This window comes from Aegilops tauschii, chromosome 4, assembly GCF_002575655.3.
Source record: "Aegilops tauschii subsp. strangulata cultivar AL8/78 chromosome 4, Aet v6.0, whole genome shotgun sequence".
NCBI classification, from domain to species: domain Eukaryota; kingdom Viridiplantae; phylum Streptophyta; class Magnoliopsida; order Poales; family Poaceae; genus Aegilops; species Aegilops tauschii.
In genome coordinates, this window is record NC_053038.3 from 365,276,172 (window position 1) to 365,300,364 (window position 24,193).

At 46.8% G+C, this 24,193-nt stretch overlaps 1 protein-coding gene and 1 long non-coding RNA gene across 8 annotated transcripts; both read left to right on the forward strand.

The window, feature by feature from the left end:
- The first annotated feature begins 576 nt into the window (after nt 1-576).
- On the forward strand, nt 577-15,326 carry LOC109765560 (uncharacterized). Of its 7 annotated transcripts, none has more exons than XR_012182204.1 (6): nt 577-1,779; nt 1,883-2,048; nt 3,675-3,783; nt 3,952-4,511; nt 4,798-4,906; nt 14,600-15,326. It is a non-coding gene; the product is annotated as an uncharacterized lncRNA (long non-coding RNA). The 7 variants fall into 7 exon arrangements; XR_005754642.2 differs by lacking the exon at nt 14,600-15,326 and having other exon boundaries at nt 3,952-4,299; nt 4,384-4,511; nt 4,798-5,091; XR_006662792.2 differs by lacking the exons at nt 4,798-4,906; nt 14,600-15,326 and having other exon boundaries at nt 3,952-4,119; nt 4,284-4,299; nt 4,384-4,667.
- A 3,418-nt stretch (nt 15,327-18,744) lies between these two features.
- On the forward strand, nt 18,745-21,814 carry LOC109765536 (E3 ubiquitin-protein ligase XB3). The gene is made up of 8 exons (XM_020324321.4): nt 18,745-19,065; nt 19,187-19,246; nt 19,328-19,399; nt 19,487-19,608; nt 19,713-19,853; nt 19,967-20,074; nt 20,198-20,450; nt 21,072-21,814. Exons 1-8 carry the CDS (start codon nt 18,883-18,885, stop codon nt 21,489-21,491), a joined length of 1,359 nt encoding a protein of 452 aa, XP_020179910.1. The 5' UTR covers nt 18,745-18,882; the 3' UTR covers nt 21,492-21,814.
- Nucleotides 21,815-24,193: the final 2,379 nt, after the last annotated feature.

Below are 24,193 nucleotides of genomic sequence, written 5' to 3' on the forward strand. Positions count from 1 at the left end.
GTTTCGCGAACCCTAAGTTTAACGCGGGGCGCACCGGAAGCGGCCGGCACAGAGACGAAGAATCCACGGCGCCAGCCCAGTGACCGACGCAACCATGCTCCCTTCCGGCCGGTCATGTACGTGTGGTTAACTACAAACAGGAATCGTATTTATCTGTGATCGTCTGATCGCTCGGGCTCCAAATCCACAAAGATACCGTACGACTCTTGCGTGCTCGGTCGTGTCAAATCGCCACCAACCATGCTAGATACCACATTTCTCATCCTACCAACCGGACTACGCAGCATCACGGATTCACGGCCAGATTTCCTATCCCCGTTGGACTCAAACTCTAATCATCATGACACACACACACGGTGAGCGAGACACCACGGCCACAGGATGCTCCACTTGGCAACAAAAACAACAAATCGACCCGTATACTCCATCCTCTTACTGGGCCATAAACCGATAAACGGCACCACACACGTCGCTCGAGCGCACGGATGCCTTTTGTTCCCGATCAGTACCGCCGTGCGCCGGCCCCAGCAGAGCAGGGCTCGTCTCGACATGCACGAATGAGAACCCGTACCCTTCGCGCGAGGACCACGGCACACACATAACCCATGAAATCTTTTCGCGTCGTAACCAACCAAACAGCCCGTGTTTGTAGCTCGTGCGGGCACTCATCTTGCTGAGCAACTAACCAATCGAGTGAAACATCATTCGATGAGAGAAAGCAGGACGGGAGCTGGGCAGTAGCTCCATCTTTCCTTCTTTTTTTTTTTCCTTTTTTCAATTTGCCGACGCCTTAAAAGTGAGTACGGTAAAGGATTGCTTTCGCGAAGGTGGAGCGTTGCATGCGACGCAAAGATACCGGTGAAAGCTCCCACGCAACGGCAGAGCTAGGTGCGGGGTTGCGAGCTCACGGGGCGCGACGCCCGCATCGCCCCGTCGTGATTATTTTGTTTCTCCAGCAAGGAACGGGCCGCAGTAACTGCGAGCTGGGCATCGCGTACTAGTCTGCCACTGGCGAGGCGAGGCGAGTTACTCGGGCTCGGTTCGGTTGGATGGAAGGATGGATGGGGATCTGCTGCCACGGTGGCAGCGACTGGCAGTGGGGTGGGGGTCGCCGGATGGGAGAAAATTGAACATATAAAGGCTGCTACACTACCCGCCATTCTAGCGCAACCGCGTGCGCTGCACTCGTTGGACCGAGCGATCTTTTCACTGTAGCTCGTTTTTGGCTGCTGGCACCCGGTCCGCCGTTGGTTTTCTTTCACGTCCGTGCCTGCTTCAGGAGTGGATGATGGGTGGGCCCTGTTGGGCGTGGGGGGCAGATATTGAGGTGGAGTTGGCTAACGTTTTGGTGCAAATGGATTTCGTCCACGGATGAACACTTAGGTTTCGCACCAGCGCAAGCGACCTCCTCCTCCTCCCTTTCCCATTCGTCCTCCCTCCTAGCCGCCGCCGCCTCCCCTCCTTCCTCCTCCTCCTCTCTCGCCAGTGCCGCCTGGCCGTTGCTGCCTCCTCCTTGGTGCTCAAGGGGACGAGCACGAGAGGTCGCCACACTGCACTACCTCGTCCAGGGTGGGTGCTGAGGACCTACAGATCTCTCTCTCCCTGCTACCTCTTTCCCCGACCCCTCTGCCTCCCCCACCATGAGAGATAGAGAGAGGGATGGACAAATAGGAGACGGGGCAAGAGGAGAAGAGGAAGGTGACGGGGCAGGAGGAGAAGTGGAAGGAGAGGCCGTCTGTGCGCACGTGGCCATTGGCTGGCCGGGCTCAGCTCTTGCAGGCAACCACACCCCTTCTTTTCTTCCCGATTTGCATTCTTCCCTCTCTCTTCCACTTCTCGCATTTGGTTTAATCCCTACAATTTCTGGTTTTTATCTGTGCAGAACTGCGGATTCTTTTGTGTATATGCCTACAAGGTGTTTGGTGAAAATCCAAGCAACCCCTTGATTTCGTTTCTTGCAGATATTTCTATGGGTTTCTCCATTAGTATGTTTTTCCTCAACTACCATATCAATCTGGCAGCCGTTGGCACATGTGACCTTGGTTGAGGTAAGTGAAGGATCATTCCTCTCTAGACTTGATTTACTTTCTTTTGTCGTTCCTCATTTGCCTTTTTGTCTGGGAGGAAAGCAATGATTCATTTCTACTGTCATGCAATAGCTACTAAACTCTGCCATACGATTTTGTTTTTTTGTAATGTGAGATGAGATTCTAGGTTGATGACCAATAGGTTACGCTTCTGCATCAACAGACTCCATTGTTCAATAGTCTTTAGTTGCCCTGACATTACTAGTGTGATGGTCATTAACATGCTTTGTTGGCTCCTTGGTGGTAACTGAATTTTGTGCTGCTTTTGGCAAACTGAGATTTTGAAAGGAACGATACATTTTTGCTATTGGTTTTCATGTGATTCGACAATTACTAGGTGGCCGTCCTAATCTGAAAAGTGAGTGTGCTTTGTAGTAATGTAAATGTAATTTTTTAGATTCATTATCTGCTGACAGTAGGTAGGTGCAGAACCGAGTGTATTGTCCATTGGCTTGACACAGAAAGACTAAGAGCAACCTAATTGGTTTCCTAGCTATGTGGTGTGCTTGTTCTGGTAGTAGTTAGTGTTGCTTCTATTCACAGTAGTACGTAGCAGTTTGGTGTACTTTTAAGATATCTATAAGTGTGTGACAATTAGACTTGTCCATTTCTTGCCGGAAGTCTTTTTTTTTGCTGTGATCTAATTGTTACTAATCTCTGCCATATTGTGATCTACCGAATAAGTTGCCGATGCTTTCTTGCTCTGTTGGTGGTGAACGGTGACTGTATTTAGTTGGTTTTGACAACTGAGATTTTGAAAAGCAGTGATACATTCCTGCTACTATGTTTACTTATTTTCTGCTGTCATTTAATAGTTACTAGATTTATTTGGGGGTCAAACTGATGGTTAGTAGATGGTTCTCCAAATCTCTGCAAAATAATCGCTGTTGTAGTAACGTAAATGTAAATTTTGCAGATTCATGATCTCCCAACAGTAGGTTGGTGCAAAACCAAGTAGGTTGGTGCAAAGCCGAGTAGTGTATTGTTCATTAACGTGGTATGGAAGAATAAGAGCAACCCAATCTTCTAATAGTAGGTTTGGTCAGTGGAGGTGCTTGGTTCGTTCTTTCGCCGGACACGTGCAGTAGAAAACTACTAAAAAAGAGTTGTGATGAAGCTTTACACACCTGGCATGTTCTTGTCGAGGGACCTACCATAAAAAAAGACACATATAGAAGTGAGCCAAAGAGCCCTGATATTTTATATACTCGAGTAAATATCGTGTTTTCAGGAAAACTTATATACTCGAATAAATATCGAGTTTTTGGTTTTTTTTGGACAATCCATCCTCTGTTTGATATACAAATCAACTAATGTGCATTTTTTGGGAGATGATGTGAAAATTCCATTGAGCCATAGGCATAACCATTTTCAGAATTCAGTTTATGAGTATAGTTCTTAAAACTCAATGCTCTGTGGATTTATATCACCTATCATGTAGGAGCGCTAAATTGCATCTCTTGGGCATCTGTTGGATAGTTCTTTTTCCTGGATTTGAAAGGACAAATATACTTGATTGGCGTCTTTAGGTATTGTATAAGTTGACATGAGTTTGATTTCTTGCTATTTTGATCAATTTGTTTGCAGGAATTTGTTCCACATCTCCTTGTACCAAGAGCGGATCTGCGCCCCACCTCTCCAGTGTTGGCTCATTGGCCACCGCGGATCCTAGCTGTCCTTGGGACGCCATCAACAGGTTTGATTAGTTTCTGTATGTAGATAGGGTGCTTGATAATTTTTCTAATTGAAAATTGTGCTCTTTTTCGATTCAATACCACAACATAGCATCTCTATAAATTAAGATTTGGCTGCTACTGGTATGTGTATTATGAACTTTTGCTAATTTTTGTTGTGTACTGTCCAGGTGTTGTATAATGCTGTTACTTGCTGGTGATGTTGTTTCTGTGCTGCCTATGGAGTGACAATAACGACATTCAATTATGATGCGTTTGACCGTAACACAAAGATTAAGGAAATTAATTACCATTTGTCGATTGACGACTTGAAAAGAAGCATGGAGGCAACAAATGGGGTATTATTTTGATCTCATCTCACACATTCAATTACTCTTTGTCCTACTATATGGCTTTTTATTAGTTATTTACACATACTCGATGCATTGCAAAATGTCTGTTTCTGGAAATCGCCATATCCCGTATCCCCGCAACCGTATTGTCGTATCTGTCGCTCTATCAGTGCTTCATTGGTCTAGGTAAAAATGTGTAGATTTCCTTTATTTTGCGCATATTCTCTTCAATCAGTGTTGTTACTTTTTGTGCTTGGTGTTTTATTCCAGCCAGATGCAAGCGGCAAAAGGCGACTGGGATTAACCATCGATGCTGGTTTTCATATCCAAATACCGGTCTTTGTTGGTATGTACATGAGATGGGGGAAATCATGCCTTAAGAGAGGGAGATGCGGAAGGTACTGTTTAAGAAATCCGGATGCTTGCTTGTAATATGTTTACATTGTTTACTCATGTACATATTCCTTTTGTAGATGTTCCTTTAGGATTTCTAAAATTGTTTGTTTACTCATGTACATTGTTTGCATCTGTGAATATATTTTTATATTTAGGGATTTTCCATTGCCTCTAGAAAGTTGTTTGTTTCATCCAACGCTTATGTGTGGTTTTGCAACTACTAATTTCTGTTATCTCTATGTTTGTTGGTGTATGGCTGCTGCTTTTGCCTTCATGGGAAATGATTAGGCAGGCTGACTACATAGTAATTGTTAGTACTCTTTGATGATAGAGAAGTAAAGAACTTGTTGTTACTGCAAACTCAGGCTATGCTATTGAAAATGACATCAGGGGACAGGTATATTGAACATGTGTTGATCCACTAATGATTAGTTTGTTCTTCAGTAACTTCTTCTTCAGTATCATAGTTAGTAAACATATGAGGTTTGGCAAGTTAGTATTTACCATTGATGCTTGAAATAAATAGCATGACTGGTGTTGCACCATGTGTGTGTAGGTTTTTCCTTTTAGTTTACTTATATATGCCTCTCCTATATTCTAAAACAAATTCGTGTTGGGGAACGTAGTAATTTCAAAAAAATTCCTACGCACACGCAAGATCAGGGCGATGCATAGCAACGAGAGGGGAGAGTGTTGTCCACGTACCCTCGTAGACCGAAAGCGGAAGCGTTATCACAACGCGGTTGATGTAGTCGTACGTCTTCACGATCCGACCGATCAAGTACCGAACGCACGGCACCTCCGAGTTCAGCACACGTTCAGCTCGATGACGTCCCTCGAACTCCGATCCAGCCGAGTGTTGAGGGAGAGTTTCGTCAGCACGACGGCGTGGTGACGATGATGATGTTCTACCGACGCAGGGCTTCGCCTAAGCTCCGCAACGATATTATCGAGGTGTAATATGGTGGAGGGGGCACCGCACACGGCTAAAATATCGTATATCAATTGTTGTGTCTCTGGGGTGCCCCCCTGCCCCCGTATATAAAGGAGCAAGGGGGGAGGCGGCCAGCCAAGAGGAGAGGCGCGCCATAGGGGGGGAGTCCTACTCCCACCGGGAGTAGGACTCCTCCTTTCCTTGTGGGAGTAGGAGAAGGGAAGGGGGAAGGAGAAAGAAGGAAGGGTGCGCCCCCCTTCCCTAGTCCAATTCGGACCAGACCATGGGGAGGGGCGCGGCCACCTTTTGAGGCCTTTCTCTCCTTTCCCGTATGGCCCATTAAGGCCCAATACGAATTCCCGTAACTCTCCGGTACTCCGAAAAATACCTGAATCACTCGAAACCTTTCTGAAGTCCGAATATAGTCGTCCAATATATCGATTTTTACTTCTCGACCATTTCGAGACTCCTCGTCATATCCCCGATCTCATCCGGGACTCCGAACTCCTTCGGTACATCAAAACTCAATAAAACTGTCATCGTAACGTTAAGCGTGCGGACCCTACGGGTTCGAGAACTATGTAGACATGACCGAGACACGTCTCCGGTCAATAACCATTAGCGGGACTTGGATGCCCATATTGGCTCCCACATATTCTACGAAGATCTTTATCGGTCAGACCGCATAACAACATACGTTGTTCCCTTTGTCACCGGTATGTTACTTGCCCGAGATTTGATCGTCGGTATCTCGATACCTAGTTCAATCTCGTTACCGGCAAGTCTCTTTACTCGTTCCGTAACACATCATCCCGCAACTAACTCATTAGTCACAATGCTTGCAAGGCTTATAGTGATGTGCATTACCGAGTGGGCCCAGAGATACCTCTCCGACAATTGGAGTGACAAATCCTAATCTCGAAATACGCCAACCCAACAAGTACCTTTGGAGACACCTGTAGAGCACCTTTATAATCACCCATTTACGTTGTGACGTTTGGTAGCACACAAAGTGTTCCTCCGGTAAACGGGAGTTGCATAATCTCATAGTCATAGGAACATGTATAAGTCATGAAGAAAGCAATAGCAACATACTAAACGATCGAGTGCTAAGCTAACGGAATGGGTCAAGTCAATCACGTCATTCTCCTAATGAGGTGATCTCGTTAATCAAATGACAACTTATGTCTATGGCTAGGAAACATAACCATCTTTGATTAACGAGCTAGTCAAGTAGAGGCATACTAGTGACACTCTGTTTGTCTATATATTCACACATGTATTATGTTTCCGGTTAATACAATTCTAGCATGAATAATAAACATTTATCATGATACAAGGAAATAAATAATACTTTATTATTGCCTCTAGGGCATATTTCCTTCAGTCTCGCACTTGCACTAGAGTCAATAATCTAGTTCACATCGCCATGTGATTTAACATCAATAATTCACATCACCATGTGATTAACACCCATAGTTCACATCTCTATGTGACCAACACTCAAAGGGTTTACTAGAGTCAATAATCTAGTTCACATCGCTATGTGATTAACACCCAAAGAGTAGTAAGGTGTGATCATGTTTTGATTGTGAGATAATTTTAGTCAACGGGTCTGTCACATTCAGATCCGTAAGTATTTTGCAAATTTCTATGTCTACAATGCTCTGCACGGAGCTACTCTAGCTAATTGCTCCCACTTTCAATATGTATCTAGACCGAGACTTAGAGTCATCTTAGATTTAGTGTCAAAACTTGTATCGACGTAACCCTTTACGACGAACCTTTTGTCACTTCCATAATCGAGAAACATATCCTTATTCCACTAAGGATAATTTTGACCGCTGTCCAGTGATCTACTCCTAGATCACTATTGTACTCCCTTGTCAAAATCAGTGTAGGGTATACAATAGATCTGGTACACAGCATGGCATACTTTATAGAACCTATGGCCAAGGCATAGGGAATGACTTTCATTCTCTTTCTATCTTTTGCCGTGGTCGGGCTTTGAGTCTTTACTCAATTTCACACCTTGTAACACAGGCAAGAACTCTTTCTTTGACTGTTCTATTTTGAACTACTTCAAAATCTTGTTAAGGTATGTACTCATTGAAAAACTTATCAAGCGTCTTCATCTATCTCTATAGATCTTGATGCTCAATATGTAAGCAGCTTCACCGAGGTCTTTCTTTGAAAAACTCCTTTCAAACACTCCTTTATGCTTTGCAGAATAATTCTACATTATTTCCGATCAACAATATGTCATTCACATATACTTATCAGAAATGCTATAGTGCTCCCACTCACTTTCTTGTAAATACAGGCTTCACCGCAAGTCTGTATAAAACTATATCCTTTGATCAACTTATCAAAGCGTATATTCCAACTCCGAGATGCTGGAGCTTGCATATTTTGTTAGCACTTTTAGGATTGACAAAACCTCCTAGTTGCATCATATACAACTCTTCTTTAATAAATCCATTAAGGAATGCAGTTTTGTTTATCCATTTGCCAGATTTCATAAAATGCGGCAATTGCTAACATGATTCGGACAGACTTAAGCATCGCTGCGAGTGAGAAAATCTCATCATAGTCAACACCTTGAACTTTGTCAGAAACCTTTTTCCGACAAGTCTAGCTTTGTAGATAGTAACACTACTATCAGCGTCCGTCTTCCTCTTGAAGATCCATTTAATCTCAATGGCTTGCCGATCATTGGGCAAGTCAATCAAAGTCCATACTTTGTTCTCAAACATGGATCTCATCTCAGATTTCAAGGCCTCAAGCCATTTTGCGGAATCTGGACTCACCATCGCTTCTTCATAGTTCGTAGGTTTGTCATGGTCTAGTAACATAACCTCCAGAACAGGATTACCGTACCACTCTGGTGCGGATCTTACTCTAGTTGACCTACGAGGTTCAGTAATAACTTGATCTGAAGTTTCATGATCATCATCATTAACTTCCTCACTAATTGGTATAGGCGTCACAGAAACTGGTTTCTGTGATGAACTACTTTCCAATAAGGGAGCAGGTACAATTACCTCATCAAGTTCTACATTCCTCCCACTCACTTCTTTTGAGAGAAACTCCTTCTCTAGAAAGGATCCATTCTTAGCAACGAATGTCTTGCCTTCGGATCTGTGATAGAAGGTGTACCCAACTGTCTCCTTTGGGTATCCTATGAAGACACATTTTTCCGATTTGGGTTTGAGCTTATCAGGATGAAACTTTTTCACATAAGCATCGCAACCCCAAACTTTAAGAAACGACAACTTTGGTTTCTTGCCAAACCACAGTTCATAAGATGTCGTCTCAACGGATTTAGATGGTACCCTATTTAACGTGAATGCAGCTGTCTCTAATGCATAACCCCAAAACGATAGTGGTAGATCGGTAAGAGACATCATATATCGCACCATATCTAATAAAGCACGTTTATGACGTTCGGACACACCATTACGCTGTGGTGTTCCAGGTGGCGTGAGTTGCGAAACTATTCCGCATTGTTTCAAATGAAGACCAAACTCATAACTCAAATATTCTCCTCCACGATCTGATCGTAGAAACTTTATTTTCTTGTTACGATGATTTTCAACTTCACTCTGAAATTCTTTGAACTTTTCAAATGTTTCAGACTTATGTTTCATTAAGTAGATATACCCATATCTGCTTAAATCATCTGTGAAGGTGAGAAAATAACGATATCCGCCACGAGCCTCAACATTCATCGGACCACATACATCTGTATGTATGATTTCCAACAAATCTGTTGCTCTCTCCATAGTTCCGGAGAACGGTGTTTTAGTCATCTTGCCCATGAGGCACGGTTCGCAAGTACCAAGTGATTCATAATCAAGTGGTTCCAAAAGTCCATCAGTATGGAGTTTCTTCATGCGCTTTACACCGATATGACCTAAACGGCAGTGCCACAAATAAGTTGCACTATCATTATCAACTCTGCATCTTTTGGTTTCAATATTATGAATATGTGTATCACTACTATCGAGATTCAACAAAAATAGACCACTCTTCAAGGGTGCATGACCATAAAAGATATTACTCATATAAATAGAACAACCATTATTCTCTGATTTAAATGAATAACCGTCTCGCATCAAACAAGATCCAGATATAATGTTCATGCTCAACGCTGGCACCAAATAACAATTATTTATGTCTAAAACTAAGATGTAGAGGTAGCGTGCCGACCGCGATCACATCGACTTTGGAACCATTTCCCACGCGCATCGTCACCTCGTCCTTAGCCAATCTTCGCTTAATCCGTAGCCCCTGTTTCGAGTTGCAAATATTAGCAACAGAACCAGTATCAAATACCCAGGTGCTACTGCGAGCATTAGTAAGGTACACATCAATAACATGTATATCACATATACCTTTGTTCACCTTGCCATCCTTCTTATCCGCCAAATACTTTGGGCAGTTCCGCTTCCAGTGACCAGTTTGCTTGCAGTAGAAGCACTCAGTTTCAGGCTTAGGTCCAGACTTGGGTTTCTTCTCCTGAGCAGCAACTTGTTTGCTGTTCTTCTTGAAGTTCCCTTTCTTCTTCCCTTTACCCTTTTTCTTGAAACTGGTGGTCTTATTGACCATCAACACTTGATGCTCCTTTTTGATTTCTACCTCCGCAGCCTTTAGCATTGCGAAGAGCTCGGGAATTGTCTTACTCATCCCTTGCATATTATAGTTCATCACGAAGCTCTTATAGCTTGGTGGCAGTGATTGAAGAATTCTGTCAATAACGCTATCATCCGGAAGATTAACTCCCAGTTGAATCAAGTGATTGTTATACCCAGACATTTTGAGTATATGCTCACTGACAGAACTATTCTCTTCCATCTTGCAGCTGAAGAACTTATTGGAGACTTCATATCTCTCAATTCGGGCATTTGCTTGAAATATTAACTTCAACTCCTGGAACATCTCATATGCTCCATGACGTTCAAAACGTCGTTGAAGACCCGGTTCTAAGCCGTAAAGCATGGCACACTGAACTATCGAGTAGTCATCAGCTTTGCTCTGCCAGACGTTCATAACATCTGGTGTTGCTCCTGCAGCAGGCCTGGCACCCAGCGGTGCTTCCAGGACGTAATTCTTCTGTGCAGCAATGAGGATAATCCTCAAGTTACGGACCCAGTCCGTTTAATTGCTACCATCATCTTTCAACTTTGCTTTCTCAAGAAACGCATTAAAATTCAACGGAACAACAGCACGGGCCATCTATCTACAATTAACATAGACAATCAAAATACTATCAGGTACTAAGTTCATGATAAATTCAAGTTTAATTAATCATATTACTTAAGAACTCCCACTTAGATAGACATCCCTCTAATCCTCTAAGTGATCACGTGATCCATATCAACTAAACCATGTCCGATCATCACGTGAGATGGAGTAGTTTTAATGGTGAACATCACTATGTTGATCATATCTACTATAGGATTCACGCTCGACCTTTCGGTCTCCGTGTTCCGAGGCCATATCTGTTATATGCTAGGCTCGTCAAGTTTAACCTGAGTATTCCGCGTGTGCAACTGTTTTGCACCCGTTGTATTTGAACGTAGAGCCTATCACACCCGATCATCACGTGGTGTCTCAGCACGAAGAACTTTCGCAACGGTGCATACTCAGGGAGAACACTTATACTTTGATAATTTAGTGAAGGATCATCTTATAATGCTACCGTCAAACAAAGCAAGATAAGATGCATAAAGGATTAACATCACATGCAATCAATATAAGTGATATGATATGGCCATCATCATCTTGTGCTTGTGATCTCCATCTCCGAAGCACCGTGCTTGTGATCTCCATCTCCGAAGCACCGTCATGATCACCATCGTCACCGGCGCGACACCTTGATCTCCATCGTAGCATCGTTGTCGTCTCGTCAATCTTATGCTTCTACGACTATCGCTACCGCTTAGTGATAAAGTAAAGCATTACATGGCGATTGCATTGCATACAATAAAACGACAACCATATGGCTCCTGCCAGTTGCTGATAACTCGGTTACAAAACATGATCATCTCATACAACAAATTATATCACATCATGTCTTGACCATATCACATCACAACATGCCCTGCAAAAACAAGTTAGACGTCCTCTACTTTGTTGTTGCAAGTTTTACGTGGCTGCTACGGGCTTAGCAAGAACCGTTCTTACCTACGCATCAAAACCACAACGATAGTTTGTCAAGTTGGTGCTGTTTTAACCTTCGCAAGGACCGGGCGTAGCCATACTCGGTTCAACTAAAGTGAGAGAGACAGACACCCGCCGGTCACCTTTAAGCAACGAGTGCTCGCAACAGTGAAACCAGTCTCGCGTAAGCGTACGCGTAATGTCGGTCCGGGCCGCTTCATCTCACAATACCGCTGAACCAAAGTATGACATGCTGGTAAGCAGTATGACTTATATCGCCCACAACTCACTTGTGTTCTACTCGTGCATAGCATCAACGCATAAAACCAGGCTCGGATGCCACTGTTGGGGAACGTAATAATTTCAAAAAAATTCCTACGCACACGCAAGATCATGGCGATGCATAGCAACGAGAGGGGAGAGTGTTGTCCACGTACCCTCGTAGACCAAAAGCAGAAGCGTTATCACAACGCGGTTGATGTAGTCGTACGTCTTCACGATCCGACCGATCAAGTACCGAACGCACGGCACCTCCGAGTTCAGCACACGTTCAGCTCGATGACGTCCCTCGAACTCCGATCCAGCCGAGTGTTGAGGGAGAGTTTCGTCAGCATGACGGCGTGGTGACGATGATGATGTTCTACCGACGCAGGGCTTCGCCTAAGCTCCGCAACGATATTATCGAGGTGTAATATGGTGGAGGGGGGCACCGCACACGGCTAAAATATCGTATATCAATTGTTGTGTCTCTGGGGTGCCCCCTGCCCCCGTATATAAAGGAGCAAGGAGGGAGGCGGCCGGCCAAGAGGAGAGGCGCGCCATAGGGGGGGAGTCCTACTCCCACCGGGAGTAGGACTCCTCCTTTCCTTGTGGGAGTAGGAGAAGGGAAGGGGGAAGGAGAAAGAAGGAAGGGTGCGCCCCCTTCCCTAGTCCAATTCGGACCAAACCATGGGGAGGGGTGCGGCCACCTTTTGAGGCCTTTCACTCCTTTCCCGTATGGCCCATTAAGTCCCAATACGAATTCCCGTAACTCTCCGGTACTCCGAAAAATACCCGAATCACTCGGAACCTTTCCGAAGTCCGAATATAGTCGTCTAATATATCGATTTTTACGTCTCGACCATTTCGAGACTCCTTGTCATATCCCCGATCTCATCCGGGACTCCGAACTCCTTCGGTACATCAAAAATCAATAAAACTATCATCGTAACGTTAAGCGTGCGGACCCTACGGGTTCGAGAACTATGTAGACATGACCGAGACACGTCTCCGGTCAATAACCAATAGCGGGACCTGGATGCCCATATTGGCTCCCAAATATTCTACGAAGATCTTTATCGGTCAGACCGCATAACAACATACGTTGTTCCCTTTGTCACCGGTATGTTACTTACCCGAGATTTGATCGTCGGTATCTCGATACCTAGTTCAATCTCGTTACCGGCAAGTCTCTTTACTCGTTCCGTAACACATCATCCCGCAACTAACTCATTAGTCACAATGCTTGCAAGGCTTATAGTGATGTGCATTACCGAGTGGGCCCAGAGATACCTCTCCGACAATTGGAGTGACAAATCCTAATCTCGAAATACGCCAACCCAACAAGTACCTTTGGAGACACCTGTAGAGCACCTTTATAATCACCCATTTACGTTGTGACGTTTGGTAGCACACAAAGTGTTCCTCCGGTAAACGGGAGTTGCATAATCTCATAGTCATAGGAACATGTATAAGTCATGAAGAAAGCAATAGCAACATACTAAACGATCGAGTGCTAAGCTAACGGAATGGGTCAAGTCAATCACGTCATTCTCCTAATGAGGTGATCTCGTTAATCAAATGACAACTTATGTATATGGCTAGGAAACATAACCATCTTTGATTAACGAGCTAGTCAAGTAGAGGCATACTAGTGACACTCTGTTTGTCTATATATTCACACATGTATTATGTTTCCGGTTAATACAATTCTAGCATGAATAATAAACATTTATCATGATACAAGGAAATAAATAATACTTTATTATTGCCTCTAGGGCATATTTCCTTCAATTCGAACTCTTAGTATTTACCTTAACCTCTTCCACATGGAAGATAGGAAAACTACATACGAAAGGATGAGTTCTATAGCGTATCAGGTTCAGGCATTTGCACTATTTTCTTGATTACCTCACTATGATGATTGTTGTAGACTTTTAGTATATTCCTCACAGGCGAACCCGTATTTTCTTCAAATCTATAGCACACATCTTTTTGCTATAGTCATTTCGCCATGGATGCAACAGTCTAGGAAAACAAGATACCTGTCTGTTTTCATTCATTTGCCTTTTTATGTGAGAAGTGCCTCCATGTGATTAGCGAGGTGTATTTATGCTTACCCCTTTTTAGTGTTTGGTGAAGCCGATGGACTGTGAACATTATGTACCACATATTGTGGCCTTTTGCCTTTTTATTACTTATAATATGTCATGACAATTTATTTTCCTGAGCCATTTAGTCAACTAGCCAGTCAAGGATAGCCAATGGTCTTTTGGCTATTTGTTTGTTCATTTCATTCAACATGCATGTTTCTGGAGTAGTCTTGGCGCAAGACACATAATCAAAGTTGATTTTCTTATAAGCTGATCATCACATAGCTAATTGGTAGTTACACTAGCTGAGCTTGTCCTATGCTCATTGTACTGGATAGATAAAGTGTATGTGATCTTCTTGATGGTGAGAAGTCTTTTTAGAGATTCCAATACAAATTACATACGGATGTATATAGACATATTTTAGAATGTAGATTCACTTATTTTGTTCTGTATGTAGTCCGCATTGAAATCTCTAAAAGGACTTATATTTATGAACGGTGGGAGTTGGATACGATTAAGTATTTAAATTAACCATATGAGCACTATTTCTTTGAGTGCCACAAGGATGTCATCTTTATTCACATGTTATGTGTTATGTGTTATGTCACATCAACTTCTTCCCTTTTGTTTTCTGCAGAACACGACAACTGTTCGTCACCTAAAAGGACAGGATGACACCAAACACCAAAGGAGTTATGATAGCAGCACTTATAGGCATTGAGGAATTGGCAAAGAGATTACGCTTCATAGGTATGAAGTTAGAACAACGGCTGGAAACTATGAAAGGTCGTTTCTAATTCCCTTTGTTGGATCTGTCTTACCTACAATGCATGTGTGACCCCTGGAGAAGCCACTTTTTGTTTCGTCTGCAGTATACTCCATGTTTAGTTCCAATGATGCCCTAACCCTTTTGTTCCTGCTCTGAAGAATAAGACATGTATAGGCTTCAGATTTTTGTAATCATCTATGTGCTAAACATCCCTTTGTGGTCATGTGTTTTATATGTAATCAAGTATCTATCCATGATGATATATATGCCCAGCTAATGTTTGAAAAGATCCATCATCTGTATCACCACTGCTGGATAAACCACTATAAATCCACTAGCAGTACCGGTCATATAAAATAGCTACCGTTACTGATCATTTGTATTACCACTGTTGGATAACCATTATAAATATATCAGCTAATGTTTCTTTCATTTATTTGATTTAACTTTTTATTTTTTGATTTGACATCTTTTTTAGACAAAATAATTTAATTTAGTTGTGCCAATTCAAATTTACACCATGTTGTTGGGCTTAGAAAAAAGGTAAATAATAAATTAAGTTTTGTTGTGTCGACATGGGCACCAGACACGGTTGCTGACGCCTTGACCTTATCAATCCCCTTCTTCCCTCCGTGTACCAAACCTTCTCTCGCTCACCATGTCTCTTCCAGAACATCGTCGTTGTTCCTCAACTTCGATTGCAATATCAACACGTCAGTTCCTCAGGTGGATCCTCACTGAATCAGACCGCTTAACAGGCAAACCTTTACCAACATGGTATTATTTCAATTTTGAGTTAGTGTTGTTCCTTAGAGACATGGTCAAAGATTGAGAAATTTTAGATTTGCTTGCATCTTGGTTTGCCCGTGACTGAAATCAATATTTCTTTGTTGCTAACAACAAAAGATCAGTCGTCTCATGCAGATGCATACTCTGTTGATATGTTACTGCTCATTTCAGAAGTGTTTGATTCATCCTAGCAAATTCAAGTTAACCTGGGTACAACAATAGATAGACATTTATTTATGGACAACAATAGTAGTGAGCAGGCAATGTAAAATGCATTTCTGTTAGTTCGACGAAACTGACGGTACTTTGTTCTTGCTTCTATATCCTGATTTGGCAATTTTATGATCGGTCTCTAAATATTTCAACTTGCATGGTTTGAATTAGTTTCACATGCTAAAGTATATAGTTTGAACATAGGTATTCCTTAATTTTTCATATAAAAGGTTTAGAATTATTACCCTTAGTGCTTGCTAAAACTCGAAGTTACTAACAAATGCAAAGGTTTCTGTTACAAAAGGTTTAGAATCATTACCCTTGATGCTTGAATTCGGACCTTGCACCTTACTTGGGTAACATAGAGCCAAATGGCACATTTTCCAAATACATGTTCAAAACACTTCGGGTTTGATATGGTCTCTATCCTCGATCAAACATAAAGTTACTATAAAAGGCAAATATTTTTCAACATGAACATGGTTTCAAATGGGTCTCTGCGCCATTTGGTGCACCGGGTCATCTAGTGAGATGAAAAGGTACTAGCACAACTAACTGGCAAAATTGTAAAGACTTCATGATTGCATCTGCAACGTGACTAAACAAATCCCGGCCTACTATGCTCGGCTAATGTTCGGAAATGTTCGTTTTAAGCCCCTACTTATTTTATGCATGCTGTTATGCTCCTCATTGATCATTTGCATGTGATTGATGAAGATGAAGAGAAAGAGAGAAAAAAAGAGCTAAGAAAGAGAAAATGTGTTTCGGAGTGGGCCGCATCGTATGTGGCGTGTCGGGATTACGATCCTGACAATGAGTACTAGTGGTACGGATAAGGGGCAGAGCCTAGCTACGGCGCAGGTGTAACACTCGGTGTTTAACGAGTTCAGACCCCTCTCGACGGAGGTAACAACCCTACGTCTCGTGCCCTGGGGATTAGTTTTGCTTTGATGAGTATAGTTACAAAGATTGTTCGACCCTAGCTCAGGAGGTGGAATGCGGGTTATATAGAGTGCGCAGCAGTCCCATGTCCTCCACGCCGCCAGGGCACTTAATGACATTGATTGCGTCAGTTACAGGTGTGTAAAGAGCCTCTACTACAGTAGTTACAGGTAACAGCAGTCTTGACTCTGTCTTAAGGGCGATTTAGGATTCCTCGACCGTTGCAACTCCCACGCTGTCCCTTCAGCTCCAAAGTCCGAGTGATGGTTGTCCAGCCGAGTGACGGGTGGTCGTCCGAGTGCCGTCGAGGCGTCCGAGTGGACTCCTTGATATATGCATCCAAATGCTGGTATGGTCCAGAGACCTACCCATGATGGCGGTGAGCCCCATGTGGGTTCTATATGATGGGTCCTTGACCCTACCTGTAATAGGTGACCTCATCATTAGCCCCCGAATTGGTTGAGGTGTCGTAGGACGAGCGGACCGATCCTTTGGTGAAGTCCGAGTGCTGCTGGGGCACTTGGAATACGTTTCCGAGTCGTGGCTCGCAGCTCCTTAGACGAAAACACAATGGATTCTGGTCTACAAGTTCTCCCAGATGACGGGGTGTTGTTGATCGTCGAGAAAAATCCGGTGGCATTCATTTGTCTCTCGGAGGAGATAGACTTGGGAGCCGAGTGAGGGCATGCCATTACAACTCGAGTGGCAATGCTGGTGCGTGGTCTGATTCTCCGGAGAGATGCCACTCCTTATCCCCGGGGAACGCCAACGAAGGCCTTCTATGAGTCAGGTTTACGAGTCATGCACCTTGGAGCCTACTGAAAGGGCCAAGTCAACCCGCGGAGGGGCGTCAAGCTCGCCTCATAGCAATCCTGAACAAGACTTCAGTCGCGTGTTTAACTCGGTCGAGTGCATGTCCTTCAGGAAAGGAATCGTGGGCAATCAATCTGATTGATCTGCTCCGGAAATCTCGGGATTTGAATTTGTGCGTGCGCGCGTGGAAGCGATAACAACATGCATTAGTGGGGAAAGTGGGGGCGCGGTGCCTCGATTTTCGCCTGCTGAATCAGCCACATGCCACGCCTCTTCTGCGAGACACCCCGCTGCGGGCGCCGTTGATCTAGAAATCAACGGCGCAGGATCTGGTCCAAGCTTTTGTCTAAGATATAAAAGATCGAGGCACCGGGGTCAAGGCCCCAGATCCCCTTCTCTTTCCTTCGGCTCCTCCGCTTCCCTTCTCCACTCGAGCACGCAGAGCATCCGTAGCTATGGCGAAAGACTCCACAGCCAAGGCGGAGCAGGCAAAGAAGGCCGGGAAAGCTTCCTCCTCGGGCTCCGGCGCGACGGCTGGAGGCACGTCGGGAGATTGGATCCCCTCGCGCATCTCGGGCAAGCGGCTGGAGGATCTCGCCGCGGAGGGGCTCATCCCGCAAGACGGGTGTCGCCGCCCGAAGGCGGGGGAGGTTGAGCCGGCGCCCCAGGAGGGTGAGCGCGTCCTGCTGGTCACCCACATCGAGAGGGGCTTCTCGATGCCTCCTGATCCGTTCTTCCAGGCATTCCTCGACTACTTCGGTGCGCAGCTCCGCCACCTTCTCCCAAATCCTTCCATCTACCTCTCGGCCTTCATCTCTCTCTGCGAAAACTTCCTGAGTTGCCGCCCCCACTGGGGCCTCTTCAAACACATCTTCACTTGCCGGTCGATGACCGTCAAGAAGGATTCGCCGACTGGCGAGAAGACCCACGTCACCCAACTGTGCGGGGGTCTGGGCATCCAGCTACGGGGCGGCAGCGCCTTCCCAAGAAATGGTTTAGGCCTTCTATAAGAAATAAAATGACATGCATATCAAATCCTATAGAGAAAGAGGTATATCATCTGATTCATAAGGTAATTTCTTTTTTGTTCTTACAAATTCCCTATAAATCAAACAAGGCCTTATCTAGGTGACGGTGACAGTGTGTTTGTAAACATTTCTGGTGAAATATCCTAGCATGCGAAAGGAGCAGTTTATCAAAAAAAAAAATCTTTCACTCTCAATAAGAGAAGCAAAAGTTTTTTTAAACCACAAGAAAGCGCACGCACTATTAAGCTCTACTGCACCGCGCCCACTCCTCAGCCCACGCTCGTACTCACTCTCCTTCCCCCCATTATTCCCCCGCCGGCCACCGCGGCCGGCTCGCCGGGCGTCCGCCGAGAGGCGCGACGGGCGATGGGGCACGGAGCCAGCTGCGGCCGCCCCAGCGAGGAGGTGGACTTCTTCGGCGCGGCACAGTCCGGCGACCTCGCCCGCCTCGCCGCCGCCGTCAGCTCCCGCCCCTCCCTCCTCCGCCGCACCACGCTCTTCGACCGCCTCTCCGCGCTCCACATCGCCGCCGCCCACGGCCACCTCCAAGTACGAAAGCAGAAACCAATCTGGCACCTTGCGTGGTTCCCTTTGCTGCTGTGTGCTCCTCCCCGTCCAACTTCTGGCCACCCTATGTATCTCCGGTGTGCTGATTCGTCTGTTTGCTTAGGTGGTGTCCATGGCATTGGATCTTTGCGTGGAGCCGGACGTCGTGAACCGCCACAAGCAGGTTTGCCACGCTTCCCCTGTTCTCTTCCCTGTCGCCCCCTTTGTGGAAAGCTTGTCCTCACATCGCGGGACTTTGCCGCAGACGGCGCTGATGCTCGCGGCGATGCACGGGAGGACCGAGTGCGTGCGACGGTTGCTCGACGCGGGCGCCAATGTGAGACTCGGACAGAGCTTTGGCGATTGGGGCTGTTCTTGGAGCTTCTCCTGAACCTAATGGCGTTTTCCGTCTGTGGGTGTACAGATCCTGATGTTCGATTCGTCGCACGGGCGGACGTGCCTGCACTACGCGGCGTACTACGGCCACTCAGACTGCCTCCGGGCCATCCTCACGGCGGCCCGGACCGCGCCGGTGTCGCAATCCTGGTTGGCCCTTCTTCTCAGAGCAGCCATTGTTCGCCGCAACGCGCTGCGGCAGCCGCGCGCTAGCCTTTGCTAATGAGTCATCAGCTATGGTTTTGGAGGTGCAGGGGATACGCGCGGTTCGTGAATGTGCGGGATGACACCGGAGCGACGCCGCTGCACCTGGCGGCGAGGCAGGGCTGGCGCCGCTGCGTCCACGTCCTGCTGGAGAACGGCGCCATCGTGTCCGCCTCCAGCGGCGCCTTCGGGTAAAACTTCTCCCCAAGTCAAAGACCGCCCTTCTCACTCTCAGTACCGAAAATCGCACCTTTTGAGGAAGGCAAAAGCTGCGACATTGATGCGAGCGCTCGCGTTCCTGCAGATTCCCCGGGAGCACGCCGCTGCATTTGGCCGCGCGCGGCGGGAGCCTCGACTGCGTCCGCCAGCTGCTCTCCTGGGGCGCCGACCGCCTCCAGCGCGACTCCGTTGGGTGCGTCACAGCATTTTCTTGCAAAAACACCACTGAATTCCAACACCACAACACCAATTCTTCAGCAAATGATCTCAAGCCATTGTGTTGGTTCGTCTAATCTATGTGGATTGGTTTGTACAGGAGAATTCCATATGAGGTGGCGGTGAAGCGAGGGCATGTGGCGTGCGCGGCGCTGCTGAATCCGTCATCCGCAGAGCCCCTAGTATGGCCTTCGCCTCTCAAGTTCATCAGCGAGCTGGAGCCTGACGCCAAGGCTCTCCTGGAGGCAGCCCTGATGGAGGCCAATCGGGAGAGGGAGAAGAGGATCCTCAAAGGGGCCAAGAATTCATTGCCATCGCCGTCGCATTCAGATGACGGTGCCACCGTCTCCGAGGTACTGACCGGTCTTGCCTTGCAAATTACTGCTACTAGTATTACATTGCTGACCTCACACGCACGAAATAGTTCAACCTAACAGTGGGAGCTTCGCCGTACCGAGCTGCCATTGTTTCTTTCCTTGGCACGCACAATAGTAATTTACTTACTTAAAAGCAAGTAGGCAGTACTTATTTTGATCGCTCTCAATCAAGATTGGTTTTCAAGGGTAGCATTATCCCAGAGCTCATCATTGCATTGCTTGTAGGAGTAGCTAACGTGCCGTCAGGTCTCAGCATGGAGCCACTTGCCCCAGAAATGTACCACACCAGGAGTATAATATTTGTGTTGATCCGAGGGACGAATGGCTAACTAATTGGGTGCAGGCGTACGTACCAGTACTAGTTTAACCCTTCTTGTTGGTAATGACAAGTTAGGTGTCAAACCGTGGCAGTGGCAGCGTATGCACGCACCTGCTTGCACGAATTGCCGCACGTCTGAGCGATCCATATGCACGAAACATTATTCAAACGCGATCGCAGTACGCGTCCACATGCACGATCCCGCCTCTGCATCGACATCTCCCTCGTCTGACGGTGCGGATCTTGTTCGGACCGATACTAACTCTGAGGTCGTGCAGGGCGCCGAGGTGTGCAGCATCTGCTTCGACCAGGCGTGCGCGATCGAGGTCCGGGAGTGCGGGCACCAGATGTGCGCGGCGTGCACGCTGGCGCTCTGCTGCCACGCCAAGCCCAACCCGGCGACGCAGAGCCAGCCGCTGCCCACCTGCCCCTTCTGCCGCGGCGGCATCACCCGGCTGGCGGTGGCCACCAGGGCCAAGGCCGGCGACGACGATGACGAGGACGAGGAGGAAGGAGAAGGCAGGCTGGAGTCGCCGCGGCACCGGCGGTCTCGCCGGTCCCTGAACCTCAGCGGCGGCGGGGACGGGGGCAGCAGCAGCAGCAGCCTCATGGGCAGCATCGCGTCGTCCATCGGCAAGATGGGCCGGCGCAAAACCGACAGCAGCGAGCTGCAGGTGCAGGTCGACGACAAGCCATAGCCATGGAATGAAGGCCGAGCCTCTCAGCACTCATTCATTCACTCACCGTGTTATTACGAAGCGTCATGATACGTCGCCAATGATGGAGCTGGCTGCTACTATTTTTGTAGATTATTTTTCTTATAATTTTGGGGAGATTGGCAATTGTTCCATCTGTGTAGATTCGATCCCAAGCTGTAGGCTAGATCCAGTCAGTCCAAATAAGTAAGAGTGCGGTCGTTGCCCGGTAGCCCCCAGCCCCCGTGGAGTTGTTGAAAGGTTGTACATGTCCGGATTCAGAGGGGTTGGCCCGATATGATGATAATGAGAACCCAGTACAAATCCATCGATGTGCTCTCCCTCCATGTAAATGGCCTTTGGCTGGGGCTACGTCGCTCAGGTGTTCCCTTCCTTGAAGGTTGGTTTCTGCAAGTATTGTCGAGTGATATTTGGGGTCCGATTGTGCTTTCTGAATCTGATGGGCACCGCGCTTAGGATCCCTCGAGCGGCAGTACAGACTGGGGACAGTGTTTTTGGCAAGTTTCCCTTTGGCTCAGCTCGACTGTGCTGAGGTGGCGAAAGCACCACACCTTCATGGCCTGTCTTGTCCCCAGTCAGCATGTGTTATTTCGCACTTATGCTCAACCGGGATGGGTGGAGTGTACCGGGAGCAGCAAAAGGCCTAGCGAAAATGAAATGAGCAGCGAAATGGACTGAGCAGCAGGAGTGTGTGTACGACAGGCACAAGCAGCTTGGCAGGAGCTAAACCGCTGGGTGTAGTGTAGAGTGCAGAAGGATGGCTCAGTTCGACTGGGCAAAGCATGTTTCAGGAGAGCAGCGGGAGACAGTGACACTGGGTCACTGGATCTTGCTTACTACGTGACCTGACACTTGGACGAGGGCTGAAGTTTCAGAAAGCAAAAGAGAATCGACTTGACATCACGTCCTCAGGCTCAGGGTCAGGGGTGCCAAAACGTCCTCTTGCCAGAAATGCGGGGATGTATGTCTTGGCAGGTAAACAAGGATAGATACTGTTACACTGAGACACTGCCCATGGTCCAGAGATCAGAGGCAATTCCTGCTACTTTTCTTCCTTTGCAAGTATCTTGCTGAATGGGTGTCAAGAATCAGGATCAAAAGCAATTCAAATGAACCTACCTTTAAGTACTCCATTCAACCTCTGAAAGTCAAGCCAAGTCATTTTCAGACCTGTATGGTTGCATTGCATGCGAGCCTTGGTGTGCGTGCTGCTAGTCTGCTACCGACCGGGCAACTGCTGCCACAAATACTGACGGGCGCCCCAGGAAAACTTGTCCAGCAAGATTGACCCGCTACAGCGCCTGATCGCTTGCAGCTGTAGATGATAGCTCGCACTCACAGATCTGCGGCCACATCAGTGCACGAATTGAAGGAACTTAAAAAATGAAGAGTTTTTGTCTTTTCATTTGCTCCGCGAACTACTCTCTCCGTCCCCGCAATGTGAGTAAACTATGTTAGTTTGTAAAACCATCTTATATTAAGCTATCGGAACTGGTGGTGGTACAACTTCACGTCTCCCGTTCTTGGAGCGATCAAAAGAAAAGAACGGATGAATTATCAACTCCGCGTTCTGACGATGTCTTCCACCATGATAGGCAAAGGACAAAGCTGCCTGGAACTAGAAGTAGAATGGACAGAAAGCTAATGCACCATGCTCCAAGATAGTATCTTCGGTTCCCGCAAAAAAAAAGAGTATCTTCGGTTGCTGAGCTGCCGTATGTTGGAAACGAGAGTTTAGCAAAGCTTCACGATGTATTGATCGGTGCAAAGCGCACGTATATATAGAGTACAAGGTGGGCCACAACCTCAACTATACAATGACTAGGAGGTGGGTCAGGCTATACAATATACATGCGCAAAACCATATATTCAACACCCCCCCGCAGTCGAAGCGTCGCCGGAGACGCAAAGACTGGACCTGAACTCCTCGAAGACAGAAGTAAGCAGTCCTTTTGTCATGACGTCGGCGAACTGCTGCGCCGTCGAGACGTGGAGGACCCGGATGCGCCCAAGAGCCACCTGCTCACAAACGAAGTGTATATCGAGCTCAATATGCTTCGTTCGACGATGGTGGACCGGGTTGGCGGAGAGGTAGACGATGGAGACGTTGTCGCAGTAGACGAGCGTGGCCTTGTGAACATCACAAAGCAACTCCTGGAGCGGCTGACGAAGCCAAGAGCATTCAGCAACGGCGTTAGCCACTGCTCGATACTCAGCCTCGGCACTCGAGCGGGAGACGGTGGGCTGTCGCTTGGAGGACCAAGAGATCAGGGACGGCCCAAGGTAGACACAGTACCCCGAGGTGGAGCGCCGTGTGTCTGGGCAGCCGGCCCAGTCCGCATCAGAGTAGGCGACGAGGTCGGTGGAGGCGGAGGCCGTCAGCGTAAGTCCCAAGGACTGGGTGCCGCGTATGTATCGGAGGATACGCTTCACCAGAGTCCAGCGAGAGTCGCACAGAGCATGCATGTGAAGACAGGCCTGCTGAACAGCATACTGCAAGTCGGGGCGCGTCAGGGTCAGGTACTGCAAGGCGCCCACAATGGAGCGGTAGAATGCTGCATCAGATGCAGGCGAACCCTCCAAAGCGGAAACCTTGGCCTTGGTGTCGACGGGCGTGGGAGCGGGCTTGCAGTTAAGCATGCCAGCTCGGTCGAGAAGCTCATGGGCATAGCGCTGCTGATGCA